At 33.4% G+C, this 18,613-nt stretch overlaps 1 protein-coding gene across 1 annotated transcript in view; it reads left to right on the top strand.

Annotated features, from left to right (window-relative positions):
• Positions 1-18,613, top strand: part of LOC149531973 (protein RAE1-like) — a 260,333-nt gene that overhangs the window by 32,452 nt on the left and 209,268 nt on the right. Inside the window, exon 7 of the mRNA XM_089807957.1 lies at positions 15,041-15,121. Within this exon, the coding sequence (XP_089664083.1) occupies positions 15,041-15,121 (81 nt within the window). The remainder of the gene's footprint in view (positions 1-15,040; positions 15,122-18,613) is intronic.

The raw sequence follows: 18,613 nt of genomic DNA, 5'->3' as shown, positions 1-18,613 counted from the left end.
TCCTATTGCTGTAATTTTATTGTGCCCCTTGCTCACAAAGCTCATAAAAATTAACAATCATGCCATCCATAATGAAAGTATCTTAGGATATAGGTTGTTTGATGAAGAGAAATTGGCTTCTTGAGAGAAATATGTTTATCCACTTGCAGTAATTGAAGCTTGTGTGCAGGATGGATTTAAGCATCTGAACTGATCAATTTGTGAAGTTTATTCCTACTTGAGTAAATCTATAAGTAATGTCTTGGTTATTCTCATATAAAGCATTAGACTGAAATGTTGTGGCACCTACACCTATCAGTTGTATCTTAATTTTACAGTATATGTTTCATAACAACATATGTAATTTGTATAGTGAAACTCAGATTCTGCAGCAAATATAGTTATGTACTCATGTTTCGTAATGCTCATGGACATGATGTATCTCTTTTGGTTAGTTTTTATTGGTTTTATGAAACATTTGATATAGTGTCTCTTGTATTCTAACAGATATCATTAGGATTTCTTGTTATCTTGGATAGTATTCTGTGTAGTTATTAAACTCTGTTATGTAGGGTAATGTTTTGGGAACATAGGGGCAGCTGAAAAGCATTCCCAGGCTGTTCCTTATTACCCATGTTAGACTGAGTATTTTCCAGAAATGGTGCTGAATCCTCTATAAACATTTAGGGACCTTGGTGATGGATAACAGTCACTGGACTGTAAACATCTTTTGAAATATTGTCAAAATAAACTAAAGCAATGAAAAATAAATGGGATGGATGCCGCACAAGCCACACATCTCAAAATTCTATACCCTAAGCAAACACACACATTCAAGAACATCAAAACACATTCTTTTGACATTTTGCATCATCTGTGCTATGAAATTTGCCATGAAATTGTTCTCCACATGGCATTGCTTGTCATGGCCCATCACCTTTAGTTACATGCTGTGAGACTGTTCAGACAGGTTTTCTAATGAGCTATTCCACTGTAGTCCAATCTGTCCTTAGCTTGCTACCTTTGCAACACTGTGCTTTTCTCTTTTGATTGCAGGTTATAAATTTTTTAGAATTACAGATGTCTGTACTCATCATCTCTTCCCTCATCAGTGGCTTAAAGCTAATGCCACACTTTCAGATAGTTCACCTTTTCAATCATGCGGAAACAGCTGCATTCTCACTCAAGTATAAAAATTAAGGTCTGCAACACATATTGTGAGTGACTCAGATTCAGGCAAAGATGAGGCATAGCAGCAGTAGATTTAGTAGCTATATTGTTTTTTATTTATTTCAACATTCATTTTGTGGTGTTTCAGCCTTTCGTTGTATCTGTTATATTATATATATGTGCACATTGTCAATGAATTTAAATGAAAATAATGAAATTCTGTAAACTTGTATTTCGAATCTCTTGTGAATCTCAATCAGGTCTAATGTTATATAATGAATATGGTAAATGCCTTATCATATGAATAATTGAAGTTTTCAATATGCAGCGTCTCCTTTTTGACAGTTGTGGGGTGTATTGTCCATTTCTGTAATCTTCAGCTGTTTAGTTAATGGACTATCAATGTAGTAGTAGCATAGATGGTATTGTAGTTACTTTTAGTTGGTTAGGAATGGAATAAAGGTGGTTGAGTGCCAATTAAATGTTTGGGATTGCATTGATTGAGGAAAGGCTTTGACCATTAATTATTTGGAACTGCCTTAATTTGGGGACTGATTTGTCAGTTAACTATTGAGTTTGAGGAAGTAGATTTAGCATTTAACTTGCATTATTGCTGCGAACATTCGAAGGGTGTATTGTTTTTAATTTAGGTGCAGTAGGAATGATCTGCTTGACTTATGTAATGTGCTGGGCAGAGGAGAAGGGGTATATCAAATTTCTGAAAATTACAAACAAAGAATAAACTTGATTCTCAGGTTTGTAACTTGAACATGTCAACCTAATTTTTCGGGAATGAAAACCCTTAAGAAGTAATTTTTTGTCATTATTAGTGCAGAGTTACATTGGTCATTAAGGCATTCAAATGTGCAGGATTTTAGTATGTCAAGAATTATTTAGGTGTTGAAATTTGCTTGTTGGGTGCACCCAACAAGTTGTTTCAGTCAAGTGTATTCAATGCTTTGTCTGTATTGGAATTAAGTTTTAAAAAATAAAAATTATTTGTTGCCAGAATATTGTTGGGTCAGTTTTTCATGCATGAAAATAATATGCCTTTTTAAATAATATCGACATATCAGATACAGCCTTTTACAATTTTCAGTGCACATTGTTATTGTTATACCAGAGAGTAGAGACTACCTATATATTCATATATTATCACTTGTATAACAGAGACATCAATACTAGTTACCGAGATCACTCTCATTTGTGTGTATAATTGTCTGCATATCAGACAGCCATTATAATTTATATATTGCAATTGATGGTTATGCAATCATTATCATTTTATAGTGGTGTATGCATTTGTAATTAAGCATCATTCAAAGTACTTGATTGTCAAGCTTCCATTGTTTGTAGCAACATATGCATTTGGAATTAAATACCATCCAACAGTACTTGTTTATCAGTGATTGTTTGTATATTTCTTGAATTGCAAAGGTTACAAGTAGTGTCTCAGTTTATACAAAAAGGGGTATTACAAATTGGTATCAGAGCTACCTTTCCTGCAGAAATGGCTCAGATTAGCACAAATAATAGAACAGAAAGCCACAACTCACAGATCAAATAACTAATCCACCATTTAAGACACCCTCAACAATATAGCCCCAAAAATAAGACACCTCCCAAGCCCACAGTGCCCAACTTCACTCCAAAAGGATCAACAGCAAAGAGAATTTCACTCAATCACAAGATCAGATCAAAACAGATTGGGAAAGAGGAAAACTACAGTCCAGCATTATGCTAAAAGACTACATGGAAGTAAGATTACAACATCTTCCAAAAAAGGATTATGATCCTAGGATGAGGAAAGAATTGAAAAGATTAGAAATGCTACATTGTTGATGGAGGGAAACAGATACCTGCTTGCACCCCGGATTTAGAATTGAACACCTGGACACCTATTTTCAATCTGGACACCTATTTTCAATTAAACACCATGACAGAAGAAGACGCCATAAAAACACCACCTTACACCTAGACCACCACCAACCATGCACAAATGAGTTCTTTTGTATAATTCACTCAGAAGATTATACATAGATTCACGTGTTTGGCCTTTTCATGGAAGATTGGATATTTTGCCAAGGTTATGTCACTTTGATTTTTCCAATACAATGGAGTTAGAGCTTCTTGAGGTAAATCCAAATCTTCAAGTAGTATTCTTAACTGTAGGGCCTCTTTGAATGCATGGGTACAACCCTTATATCCAGCTTTGATAGAGCCAAGTAAAGTAGCTTCAACAAGTAAACTTCCCATCATTTCGATCACCCCCTAGTTCTATATATCCTTTTCAAATAAAATCACAATTTGCATCATAAAATAAACCACCATTAAACGAACCTTTAACATATCTTAAATTTTTTTTGCAACTTTAAAATGATTTTATTAAGGTTTAGACATAAATTTAGAAACTAAACCAACAATGTAAGCATATCAAGTTTAGCAAGAGTAAATTAATTCAAATTCTCAACTAGTTGCCTATACAAAGTAGCATCAACAGTTAAATAATTAAATTTCCAACTAATTGCCTATACAAAGTAGCATCACAAAATGAGTTTCCATATCAATCATAAGTTTAGTTCCTAATTCATAAGGAGTAAAAATAGGGTTAGCATCATTCATTTTGAACCTATCTAAAAGATCTTGAGCATGTTTTACTTCGAAAAAAGAACAATACTTTTAGGTGTTTGACAAATTTCCATTATTAAAAAACAATGTAACAAACCCAATTCAGTCCTTTGAAATTCCTTATTGAGTTGAGACTTAACATTACAAATTAAATAGTTATAACTTGAAGTGTTAATTAAATCATCAACATATAGAATGATGATCACTTTCGTGAATCAAAGTGCTAAGCCATTTAGGTCTCCTTTTAGATGTAATAAAAACATCAGTAGAAGACAAATTATGAGGAGTAGAATCATCATCCTCATTATCACCATCACTTTGGTTAATAGAAGCATTAGGAGGGTAAGTGAAGGAAGATTGTTCTCTACAACAACTTTACTTTGACAAGCTTCACTATCATGTTTTTTTGAACAACCATGTAGTCCTCCATCTTCTGCAATACAGACATCTGTAGTAACTTTTACCTTGTTAGTAATGAGATTGTAAACTCTATAAGCCTTGAATGTTTATCATAACCAACAAATATAGAAGACGAAGATTTAGGGTCTTACTTTTGCCTTTTTTCTTCAGGTTCATGAACTTAAGCAATGAAACCCAAAATCCTTTGAAGTGCTGAAAGTTGGGCTTCCTACCAATTTAAGTCTCTTTGGGAGTAATATCCTTTAGAACTTTAGTAGGAGTCCTATTGATAAGATATGTTGCACAAGTATAGCTTCAACCCAAAATTTATTATGCACATTCCTAGCATGCACCATACATCTAGCCATTTCAAGAATGGTTCTATGCTTCCTTTCCGATACACCATTTTTTTGATGTGTATATGGAACAATAAGCTCTTTCTTAATTGCAAATGATTTTAAATAACCATTAAAATTAGTATTCAGATATTCCTTTCCATTATTAGTTCTAAGTATTTTTACCTTAGAACCTGTTATCCTAATTTTGAACTTGACAATTTTTAAACTTTTACCATCTCACAATTGTTCTTTGTATATGGTGGGAAATGGGAAGCAATCTTATGATATGAATTACTCCCCACTTCACTACATACATTGGAATACAAAACTACCACAAAAGCAAATCTGATTAACACAACCAAAATGAGGGAGGGTGCCTATGCAAGATCTAATGCCAGTGTAGGGTTTTGTGTATTCCTGATAGATTTAACAAAATAAAGTAAGTACAAGGGAAAAGAAGGGGGAATAGGTGCTGTTGGAAATAGATGAATAAGGCTGTATTTTGAATCCTAATTTCCTAGTTATTAGAGTCCCAAAACTAGCTCTAATTGGAAATCTGGCAAATAGGGACTTGCAAATTTTCGCTCCAAAAACTTCACTGAAAAATGACGGGGACAAATTTTGGGTAGAAGTTGCCAATGGTGAAATTTACCTGACAATCGTTGATGAAACTTTCCTGGATCCTGCTACTGCACTTGTACTGCCTAGATCCGAAGTTGCAGCTTTGCATCTTGTTCATGCACACAAAATAGTAGGGACAAGGTTGGAAAAGGGGTTTTCCTTGGTTAAACCCTTGTTTAGGAATCAATCTTGAAATATAATGAATATTGCCAATCCTGTTCATGCACACAAAAAAGTAGGGAAAAGGTTGGGAAAAGGGGGTTTTCCTTGGTTAAACCCCCGTTTAGGAATCAACCTTGAAATATAATAATATTGCATAAAGGAGATAATTTAGAAGGTAAATTGTAGATTCACCTTGTGTAAACTTTAATGAACGGATGTAGAAATTGCTCAAATCTAGGAAGATGCTTGAATGTACTTGAGAACCAGAGAGTTGACCTTGGGATGAGATGTAGAAACAAGGATGCCTTCACAAATGCATGGATCTAGGAATGCCACCTTTAGATGTAGATTGTAGCTATGCTTGATAAACACATGTGAAGGAGGAGAGAGAGAGAAGGATGGATGTATGAATCTTGTTGCTTAATTGAGAATTCCTCTACCTAGCCATCATGGGAGAGAAAATTGCATCAATTGGAGAAGATTGCTTTTGATTAAATGGATCTTGAAGAAATGGAGATCATGAATTGGATGCTTGCCTTCAAATCCTCAATTGCACAACTTGATTGCTTGATTGCTTGAACAATAGCTCGCACTTGATTACATTCTCATGATATTCCAAATGGGGGGAATGGATGTCCTTTTATACTAAACTACCTCCATTTTGGGATTCAAATTTGCAAAAATTAATATCATGGAAGAAAACCCAGTCATTGGGTCTATAGCAAAATTTGGGCCCTAAACCTTAGGGATAGGCGACTTTATTATGATAAAATAATGAATGTGTTATTAAACAAAGATCATAAATGATCTATATATACAAGTATATACAAGAATATTTCTATAACGAACAAAGAGAAAGAAATAGAAACATTCTGAAGAGAGAAAGATATAGTTTCCATATTGACTAGAGAGACAATATGGAAACATAGAAGATTGACTATTAGAAGTAAAAGCAAATCTACATAAGAGAGAGAAACAAAATAGAGAGATTTAGCTCCAATACGCTCTATTAATGGTCAATCTAATTTCAAAACAAAAAATTTGCAAGGGAACCTACTCTGTATGTTCTGGAATATTTGTCTGTGGTAGCATTGACTGTGGGAGGACAAGTCTCGGTACCAAAACAGGCACCTTAAGGCGATGGTAGTCGAAGATCGTCATCATTCTCTGCTTCTAGGTGTAGTAGTTCTTTCCATTGAATTGGCAATTGCCTTCCAAGAGAAGATTGGTGAGAGATGCCATGACACGTTTTTGATGCAAAAAAAAGTGAATTTCTGGAAATGCATGAACTTCGAGGCATATTGATGGAAGACCCAAAAAAAATGAAAGGACACCTAGAAGAGAGCTCGAAAAACCTAGAAAGAATCTGAAATAAGATTTTGAATCCATTTGCTCGAAAATCAAGGCATAAAAATTGATGCACTCCGAACAACAAAGACTTACCCAATTGAGATTTGCAAAAACCCACCAAGAATTTGCAAAAATTTGTAGGTTTGACTATAAAAATGGTGGAGAACAAAACTGTTGGCAGTAGATCAAAGACAAAAGCTTGTAGGAAAACCCTAGACGATGCCAACAACAATAGATATGTAGGAAAAATCAGTTCAAAAAGCCCCCAACAATGGCTGTGATTTGTAGAGAAACGACAAGCTGAAAATATAGTCAAATGGCGGCAATGTGTAGAAATAAAACCATGAAAAGAGGGCAAGATCATGCCTGAGAAAGACGACTAGCTAGAGCCAACAGATGTGTCTAGACAAACACGAGCTAGGAGAAGAACATGCGCCAAAAAAACTATTAAAAAAATGATGCCAAAAATAGATTCCAAACCAAAAACAACGCCTAGGATGAGGATGTTAAAACCCTAGTTAGGTTTGGAGAAAAACCCTTGCAAACTAATTTTTGAACACACCCAAGCAAAGGATGTTGGAAATCTTGCGTCCAAAATTTCATGAAGAAATGGAAGATTTTCAAAACCTATTTCGAAAATATCTTAGGAAATTTCAATAATGATATTATTAGTTTTCGAAAAAAAAGCTTTGATACCATATTATGGTAAAGTAATGAATGTGTTATTAAACAAAGATCATAAATGATCTATATATACAAGTATACACAGGAATGTTTCTATAACAAACAAAGAGAAAGAAATAGAAACATTTTGAAGAGAGAAAGAGAAAGTTTCCATATTGAATAGAGAGAGAATATAGAAAAATAAAAGAGGAGTGACTATTAGAAATAGAAGTAAATCTACGGAAACAAAAATAGAGAGATTTAACTCTAATAGACTTGTCCCGAGTAAAGTGGGTCCTAAGTTTGGGAGGATGTTAGGGATGGTGCAAAGTAGCGAGGGGAGAAATACAAGTTTTTGTGATCAAGCGAAATGAATGTTTAGACCTCAAAAGTACCAAAAATGGGGTCTAATAGGTCCTAGAGAATCCAATTACGGGTGCCAACTATTTAGGATGATACTCTTTGACACATTCATTTAATAAAAAAATTAAAAATGATATTTTAATTGTTACGGAGGTCAAAAATTTCATCCTATTCAATTCGGATGTTGTGGTTGAATCTTGTTCTAGTCTTTGAATTTTGGATGCAATGACATGATTTCATTATTACAACCCTTGCTCTAATTTTGATATTTTAATTATGTAATGAAAACTTGGAAATTGGGCTCTAATTTTGATATTTTAATTATGTAATGAAAACTTGGAAATTGGGCCTCGCCTTGAGCTCTCGAACCAATAATTGTGGTTTGGTGGTTTATAAATTTTCTTGATTGCTCAACATTGTTCCATGATCACTATCAGGCTCGATGAGAGATTCTTAGATCGTCTAAGTCTCAATTCAAAAGGCACTGAAGTCTTCCATTTTATGCATCTTGAGGCATAATATACAAGGCAACATGGTGAAAAAAAGGCATCAAGATAGATGACTATGTATCTAACACAAGTGAATTGCATAAAGCTTAGTATTCAGCAATTCAAATACGTGACCAGTTTATGTGGCAGTTATGAAAAAGGTGAAGCTTGCTTTTTGGTTGGAGAGTTAGGGTTTTTTTGCATTCTTGAACCATGTTCTAGAGTTCCCATCTCTCCTAACTTGTCGATGACTTGGAATCTCAAACAGTGAGCATGGTGCAACATGGTTTGGATTTCTTCCAAACTCACTACAAGAGAGCTCGATAACAAGACAAGTTTCATGACGACTTTTTCTAGCACAATAGAAGTTGTTTAGCTTTTGAAAGCACCATTTGTTGATTTAATCAACTATGTATCATTAATCGCGATGAATGCATTAAGACATAAGTGTGTTGTTGGGAATTCAAATTTTTTTCTTGAATTTGAACACAATCATGCCCTAGGTTCCGAGAGCGAAATAGGTTCATTCAAATATTATTACATGGATGGATTTGATGCAACTAGGGGATCAATGAGATCATTAATCATGATGAATGCTTTAAGACGTAATTTTGTTATTGGTAATTCCAAAAAATCCTTGAATTTGAACATAGTCGTGCCCCAGAGGTTCCGATAGTGAAATAATTGCTTTCAAATACTATTACATGGATGGATTTGATGCAACCGGGGATCAATGAGATCACTAATCAGACGCTTCATAGATTTGACGAACTCGACATGTATGGTTCAATAGAGGAATATGTTGCTGGAGAATTAAAAATGTGTTCATTCTATTAGGAATGAATCACCAAAGTCGTCGATATATAGGAAAAGCGTCTTGTGCTCGTACAAATGTAAGTCAAACAAGTGTTCTTTTGATACATGATCCAATTGGGGCAGTGATGTTAAAATGGTAATTAGCTGTAGCTCATAACAAGGAATTGTCAGGTCCCTGCTCGAGTGATGCCTACTAATCAGAAATGAACTGAACACATCATAATACCATAGGTGATTTCAATTGCATGTTCGTGTCCATGAATAATATGCATAATTGCAGCCACTAAGCATGACAACTTAACAGAGATCTTATAGATGTTTCAGAATGTATTGACCAATCCTTAGATGGACACTCTTACTGGTATATTACCATTAGTTTGTTTGTGATGTTCTCAAATAGAGCTCAAGGCATATGTGCAGTGACAATATTGTCTGCGGAACATAGCACAGCTTTTATTATGAGAATTGTCAAATTCCCCAATCAAGTGCAGAGCATGTCAAAGCTGCCGACAACTCAGATGCTGATCGTGAAGTGAGTTTGTTTTCATGCCTCAATAGTTGAATGAAAGCTTCCAAAAATGTTAGAGACATCCACTAAGCATATCAAAAGGAATTGTATGGTAGAGGTGAATTGTTTGACAAAATCCTATTAGTGATGTGAGCACACAAGTTATATCAAAACAAGCTGTGGTAGATTTATGCTTTGTGGGTGCTTTTATCAGAAGAACTCGTAAGAGGGAATGTCACGAAATGATTGAAGACCAAACACTTAATGGAGTACCTTGGGCAATATTCAGGTAACTATTGAATGTGAAATTGGAAGCCTTGAGAATGATAATCCCATAATTCAGTGTCATGTCAGAGGAGGCCACTTTCTATTCCTTATGAAATGCAATAGTCAAAAGATGAATGTTGAAGGGTGTTCTTATGATACGAAACACTATGTAAGCTCATTTTAATCAAAGTTTTCATTACCCTGAATACAAACTTTATCAGTATCTGGCGTTTATTGCTTCAAAGGATGGATAGTGGAAATCCATAGAAATTTTTCTGAAAGCTTTATTCAATTGGCCACAAATGATTCAGGAAAATGGTGATGAAGGTTTGATAAGAGGGATGCTGCAAACAATGTGGATCCAAGACCTCAATGATTGAAAGTTCACCAGAACAAATAAAGAGGAACCTGAGATATAATGTTTCTTTAATAACATTTTCGTTGCAATCAAGAGCAGGGGTATTCAAAGTTAAACTTTTATTGTTTTATTCAGTTCCTATGAACTATACATAATGACCAAAAGAAGTGAAAAAGTTTTGATATTTTATTTTTGTAATGATTTTCAGGATTCAGTTATGGAAACTGAAAAGACTTTGGAAACAAGTCTTCGAAAAGAAAGGCAGTTCTATAGAAAGGGGTGTCTTTTTATTCTGACATTGTAAGGGGAAAAATCAGATTTTTTTTTGAGGAGAAAATATAATGTCTGTACAGGGAGAAAGGGTATTTGAACTTTTGGTCTTCAGAGGAATAAAGAAGAGATTTTAAAAATTTGTATTTACTTGTCTTTCTTTGTGATTGTTATTTTCTTATGTTAACTGCTGTCATTCTCAAATGACTTTCTCTATATATCAAATCATAAGTGTTTATTTTGTGAACTTTGAGTCATTAGCATTCACACAACCTCAAAGGAGTTGCTGTCATTTTCCTGGTTCTTTGTTGTGGGTGTTGAACAAATGAACTTTGTCATTTTCCTGGTTCTTTGTTGTGGGTGTTGAACAAATGAACTTTGTCATTTTCCTGGTTCTTTGTTGTGGGTGTTGAACAAATGAACTTTGTGTCATTTTCTTTCACTCTTTTGAATTTATAAATTGACATTAGTACCTCCTTTCTGCTTTCAGGTCCAAATTATACTCAGGAAACCCAAAATTACATCATAAGAGGAACTGTATCTCTAAAATTCAGAGGAAGATCATCTGTGCAACAAAGATCTATCCAACTGTTAGTTCTTGTTCGGTTTTCATCTTGGTCTTAAGGGGTTAGTTTTTATTTTATTTTGTGAAGGACAAGAACCTGAACTAACAAAAGCAGATTACCTTTAAACAAACTTATGAAATTCAAAAAACATACCAAGAAATTGATCTTTATTTTAATAAAAATAAATCCAATTCCTCTTGAAAAATTATCAACAAAGGTAAGAGCATACCTTGATCCTTGAATGGAGTTATTCTCCATGGGTTGCAAAGGTCACTATGAAAAAGGTGCAATTTGTGAGTTAGCCTTCACACTTGACCACGTGGAAAGGGCTCTCTATGCATTTTACCACTCGTACATCCTGTGCAAACAATCTTAGGAGAAGCAGTGCTAGGCAAGCCATCTACCATTTTAGACCTTTGTATCAATGCAATATTGTTAGAATTAATATGGCCAAACCTTTCATGTCAAAATTAAAATCAATGGTAGTAAACAAGGAATATTTTGATTGAGAAAATTCATAAAACTTGAACAAATTGTTATGATCCAACTCAGCATTAGCAATAACTATATTTTCCTTACGATCAATGACATACCACGTATCCTTATAGAATTCAATTATATAATCTTGACATAGCAAAGCAATTGAAAGCAAGTTAGTCTTCGACATAGGAACATGCAAAAACATAATGCAATTTGCCATTAAGCACATTAACATCATCAATAGCTTCAACTTTACAATTATGATTATATGCAAGTTGAAGATGAATATTCAAAGTATTAAGTTGCATAGAATCAAAAATCTCTCTATGAGAAGTGACATGTTGAGAAGCACCTGAATCAATCACTCATACAAGTTGTTTGGAGACATTGAAACTGCAAGTAAAGGCACACTGGGATTGATCACCAAGTTTACTAGATTTTTTAAGGATTAGATGTATTTTATGATGTATTGGTTTTTTGTCATTTTCTTTTTTAAAACATGAATTATTTCAATGACTATCCTTGACACAATATGAGCAACGAGGCCTCTTAGAATTATTCTTCTGAGGAGCATACCATTATTATAATAAGTTTTGGAATTAGAGTGATATTTAGATATATTGAATGCTGATTCTGATTTCTAGACATGAAAGCATGTTCACTACTTTTTAGAGTACTTAGAATGTTGATTATGATTCCTAAACCTATTAATTGACTATTTAATGAATCAAATTTTAATAAAAACTCATCCATTTGTTTTGTAATCAATATACTTGAGGTCTTTGAGTTGGTTGTGCAATTGAATATTTCTAAGATTTATTCAAACTAATTGGCTGATTTTAAAATTGCCCACGCCTCATAAGCTTTCATCGCTTCATTCAATTCCCGATGAGAACATATAGTTCACAAACCATTGAAATGTCAGTGAGCCCAAGGGCTTCTCCATTTTGAGCTTACTACTTTTCTTGTTCAGCTGGTATGGCAGTGGAAGTTGGTTCAGGTGTTGGATTCATAGTAACATCTAACAGGTGCTTGAAACAAAAACTACATGAAATATGTGTTTTCCAAGAATGATAGTTAGAACTACTTAATTTCAGGAATCAAGGTAGATATAGTTTGAAGGAATTTAAGAGTACTGGAAAAATATACCTTTATTTACATGAGTTTGATTTTTTAAAAATGTTTTTAAAATAAACTTTTTATTAGTTGAAGTTAATTAGAGTATTTGATTTTTTTTTTCTCATTCATAAATAAGTCTTATTTAAAACAAATAGTCATATTTAAATTATTGATTTTATTCTCTTTTAAAATAAATGTCTATTGCCCGAATGTATGTTAAGCAATCCAGAACATATAACTTTGAAACAAAACAGTGCAGTTTTAACAAAAAAAATCTAAACTTGGAACTGAAATCAAGTTAGAAAATCCCACATGAAAAAAAGTTAGAATAAAGCTCTCCTCTTTTTCCCTCAAAAGTGTTTGCAATGATGAGTGCTCAAGATAAATGATAACTGTTTAACATTACAAGCACAAATTGATTAGTAGTAACCTGCTCTAATTCCATGAAAGAGTAATAACATGGAAAATCAGAAATTAACTAATCAAGAGCTATTTTTGAAAGTAAATGTTACCATTAATGAAACCAAATAAAGAGCATGCACAGCAAGGTCTATCAAGGAGACACAAGTTTTCAAAGTGGGGAAAAACAAAGAACCCCCCCACCCCCATATTATGTAGAGGGCAAAAGCCTAGGGAGATTACAATAAGAGATATAGAGCACGAGCATGAAATGCTACAACATTACAATTACAACATATAGAAAAGAGAGAGGTATCTCTAATATATAGAGGTGAGAGAGAAGAGTTACGAAGTAAGTTGCAACTATGGACATGCTATCTAGCATCCTATGTGGGTGCAATGCATCACCTCATAAGGAGGAAATTGAATATCATCTTGTGGTGATTCCTTAGAATACACACACATACATGCATACACCATATTCCGTAGCATTTTTATATTTTGTATGTACTCTCTTATGAAGGGTTCAACTCTTTCCAAAGATTAATTTTTATTTAAGAGAGGAATAGTTGTTTATTGACAGGGGAAATATTATCATACCATAGTCTCACATCTCTTCAAGAGTAAATCTCTGCCCTTTGGTAATTACTCTTTCAAGTTAGTTATTCAATCGATTGTTCAAACAAGGTTTTTCATTATCCTTTGTCATTGCTATTTGATTGGTAAATATCTTAATCACTGTCATTAATGGGTTCCATACTTTGTTCATCTTTGCAATATGAAACACTGTTTAATCTTCAATTATTTATTGTAGGTAACCTTTGAAGAGCCTTTTTGTCATCAATGAAAAATTTCCAATAATCTCCTTATTCTTCTTTTGATATTAATGATGGCTAACTCCTTTGTATATTTGACATCAATGACAATATTGTCAACACCCTCAACTAACTGGATGTAGACATTGTGTTGAATGTTTTTAAAGCATGTGCAAAAGTCCATAGATCTGTAATAACTGCCTATCCTTAGCTAGTCTAGCTATGTTATAGGCTCTTAAAATGATCAATCATTACCATACTGCCCTTGATATTGGTGAGATGGCCCAGATACCTTTGGATAACCTGAATCCTTAATCAGACCTTAAATTTTGGTTTTAAAACCTGGATAAGCTTAACTAGGCTTTATATTGCCTAGTCTAAGCATGATTATCAGGTATTACTACTCTTTTGATTGACTGTTTACACATCGACTTTTATATTACATAAACCGCTTTTCATTCCTTTGAAGGCATCAATATTTCATAATATTTTCACTGTACAGGAATCTTGTATTTTGTCCAGTAGTATGATGTCTCTTACAATAGTAAGAGTTGCACTGCTCCGCTATTTTGAAAATTCATGCTAAATTATGCTTATTCGACTCTGAAATATATTTATTTCTTTTTTCTGTATAGTTTATATATACATTTAATCTTTCTGTTATTCAGTATATGCAACTATTCCCGAAATCATGTAATGAATATTGACAGCAGTGGTGTGCCTTTTATCTGGAATCCTTGAATGCAACTATGCCAACATCTAAAATAGGTTTTATATGTTTTTGCATTTGGTGTAACTACACACACCTTCTTGGTTGTTGGTACAGCATCAATAAATCTAGTGTAACTTAATGTTGATGATGTATTTTTGGGCACAGTTTTTTAATTATGTTATGTAGGAAAAGTGGATTATCAATAGCTTTAGTTTGTGAATGAAAATTTTGTTATATGCAATTATGTTTTTAAGTTGATTGATTTGTTGTTGAGTAAGATTGTCTGCTTTATCTTACTAGTAGGTTTCACTAGCCTTGGTTGTAAGAGCATCTCATCTTTCGAGGAAAGTAAAAAACGTGTTGGTGTTATTTTCTATTTTTATTTGGTTGACTTATGAATAATGTTGAACGCAGTTTTACCAAACTGAGTAATTATTTCCTTATGTGAGTTTATTTTTTGATTTGCATAAACTTACTTTTTGGACAATGAAAAACATACCCTTTTGGAAATATGAAATGCTCTCAATTCAATTTACTGCTAACACTTGGGGGATGAACCTGGGTTGCAGACTGAATTTAAGAGGGTGATGTCTCCCCTTAAATATCAAACAAGATGTGTCGCAGCTTTTCCAGACAAGTCTGGCTTTTTGGTGAGTGGTACATATTTCCTCTTTTTTTTTTCACTGTACTTTCTACAGACCTTTTCTTCGTTGACTACGAGAATTATTGTGGATAAGATGTTCTTGCTCTATCTGTTTCTTATTTGATGTTCATTATTAGTCGACCTTCGTTATGCACAGTGAATTTTTTGTGTTGGATTTTGAGTGTAATTAGTTCTAGGGACTAGGTATTGATTCTTTTTAGTGTTTTTATTTACACCGATTGAGCACAATTTTCTGAGTCTCAAAGTAACTGGTTGTAATTATATGGCATGTTGGCTTGATTGTGGTCAGGAGGTATTTCATGCCAATGACATTGATAATCTGCTCTAGAAGATAACTTTCTATTGGATATTAGATTAACATCAGCCTCATAATCACCACAATTCTGAAACTTATATCAGCAAAAATGAAAATAGAAACAAGGAAACGGGGTTTGATTTACCCTGGGACAACTCTTTCTGGGTAAAACTCTGACTAAATCTGTACCACTTTCTATGTTATGAGTAAAATAAGATTAAAATACAATGAGAATGCTGATTTAGGCGTCATAACTTTATGCTCGAAATCCAACAGGTTTCTTGCAGCCCCTCCTTATTTCAAAAGAAAAATATTTGAAATCATTAACAGAAGCCACTTATTTATAGAACTGACTTATACATGAAATCACCAATAGTTTCTAGAACCTAAGTATAACGCCCCCTTTCTAGATCTGAAGACAGATAATTTTGCATGTATCTTTCTGATAAGCACACAAGAAGATATATATGTACAAGATATCATTCTTGTAAATGTGATTAAACTTATCTCAGATTAGAAATATGAATATCTTTCACTTTTCAGAATCTGATCAGCACTAATCTCAGAATTCTACTTTGCAGGATGTACTTAGAATTTGATCTTTGGCAACTGTGGATGCAAGAAACAATTCAATATTGATAAATACTTAATATAAATTAGTAATTCTGAATCTGATATTTGTAATCAACGAACTCCAAAGGGCAGAGCATTAATTTATTTCGATGCTCTTCTTGGCCGATCGGTTTGAGTACAAATATGTGATGGAAAGACACGTCCACTCATGACATGCTTCTTCAAATGCAACTATTTGATTACCAAACAAAATCCCGATCACTAATTGGGATTAGTAATAGTTTACACTTAACCAATATATATGATATGTCACTGATCTGAAATGAGGAATAATCAGGCTTCGAACATAACAATGACAATAATCAGAACAATATACTCGGATCCATTACGATGTGATATAGATGATAATCTATCTTCAACAAGATCATGTACTTAGAATATATAGAGTTTCAATTAGATACAAGAGTGATAATTGTTGCCAAAAGTTAACATATGAAATAATGATTTGACTGAATACAAATTGTTAGAGTAATTAGTTGTTTTCACTTATTAATTAAATCACTTTGATTTAATTAATTAAGTTGCCTATTACTCTAGTTTGCTTAAGCTATCTTGTAGGTACATATAATTAATATTTTATTAATTATAATGTGCAACCCTAACTTTTTTAGGCTTTAGGTTACCCTTTTCGGGTTTCGATCTCCTTTAGAAGGATTGATCTCTTTGTAAATTATAGAATCCGTTAAATAATATTTTTCTTCTTCCTCTGAGTTTTTCAGATCAAACCCTTGCCTCTTCTTGTCTTTTTTTTCTTCATGACAGGTTTTCTGCATGCAGGTTTTCTTGGGCTTCGTGGATTTGTTATCCACTTTTGCTCAAATCCTACACAAATAATATGTTTGTATGTCAGTTCATACAATGGACTGATATGCATGCACAAATACATATAATCAAATCAATCATCATTCCTACATCTGACTGAAGCTACTATTTATTCAACACTTTCTCTTTGCTAGGGAAGATAACCAAATCTATATCACAATATGCTCATCTATTGTGAGAGGAGATATCACCTTACTTGTGATATCAGAGGATATAATATGCTCAAGAATATCAAGTCACATTACATTCCTCTTATATATCCAAGTTGTGGTATGTGCATTGCCATCAAGTCTCATGATGTCTACCATAACAAATCATGGCATATCCACAAAAATACTTAACCATTATTATCTCATTAGGAACATATTAATCTTCAACTGATATCAAGTCTCATGATATCTATCATAATGTCCACGAGATACTAACTATCATGACATGTCCAAGAATATCAAGTCACATGATACTCATCATGATAGTGAATCAATCATTGTAAAGTTGTCACCTTACAATGTTAAAGACAAGTGTTCATTATCTGAAAGGTTGCCACCTTTCAATAATGTACATAGGGGCCCCATAAAGCCATGTAGTCACACACATGACAAAAAGAGTTCACACATTAAACATCTTTTAAATATATATGGATATATTACTACAAACAACAATTTGAGGCCCAATCTCAATAATAACTTACATTTCAACCATACGAAGTTTCTTCTTGAAATGTTTAACTTTCACTTTGGAGCGAGTTTTGGTGAGAATGTTTGTTGTTTGATCATTTGTACTGATATATTTTAATTGGATTACATTCCTTTCTACCATGTCTATCTCATAGTGGTAAGGAATCTCTAAATGTCTTAATCGATCATTGAACATTGGATTTACTAAAAGGTTAATACAATTCTGAATGTTAGAGTGGATAATAGTAGGTTTTAGGTGCTCACCAAATAATCCTACAATCAATTTATGGAGCCATGCTGCTTTTCTTGCTCTTATAGAGGCTGTAATATATTTTGCTTCTGTTGAGCTTTGAGCTGCTAAAGATTGTTTCCTACTTATCTAAGAGATCATAGTTGATCCCAAACAGAAGCAACATCCTCATGTGTTTTTCAGATGGGTTACACTTTAAACCCAATCTAAATTAGAGTATCCATGTAGATCTAGGCCACCATTTTTGTATTTAAGACCATATCCAATAGTACCTTGAAGGTATCTCAATATTTGCTTCGCAACAACGTGTATTTCTTTTGGTTCACACATAAACTAGCTTAGAGCATTTATTCGGTTGAGTGTTAACCAAGTACATCAATGATCCAATTATCTGTATATAGAGATTAGGATTTGCAAATCTTGACTCTGCTGCCGCTTCTTTCAATTTATGTAAGTTGGCTTCCATAGGTGTAGACATCGGACTACAATTCAACATCCCAAATCTCTTCAAAATATCTAAGTTATTGGTTTGAGTTTTGTTCCAAGTTCGAGTAACAAGTTCAACATCAAAGATTCATAACATTAAAAATAAATCAAAGCATCAATTTCAAGTATCACTGTTTCACGTTCATTGTTCAACGAATGGAATAAAACTCTATTAATGTTCTAAGTTCTTCAATCTTCTTCTTCTTCTCCGACGACATTAGTCAACTTAGTGATAGAGCAAAAAAACTGAACCCATGGCAAAAAAAACTAACCCACAACAAAAAAAGAATCGATAGCAAAAAAACCGGCTTCGAA

The sequence above is a fragment of the Cupressus sempervirens genome, chromosome 11, assembly GCF_028749045.1.
Source record: "Cupressus sempervirens isolate cs-2001-9-10 chromosome 11, ASM2874904v1, whole genome shotgun sequence".
Lineage (NCBI taxonomy): Eukaryota > Viridiplantae > Streptophyta > Pinopsida > Cupressales > Cupressaceae > Cupressus > Cupressus sempervirens.
Note: the sequence above shows the minus strand (reverse complement) of the source record. Positions and strands in the feature narration are given on the sequence as shown.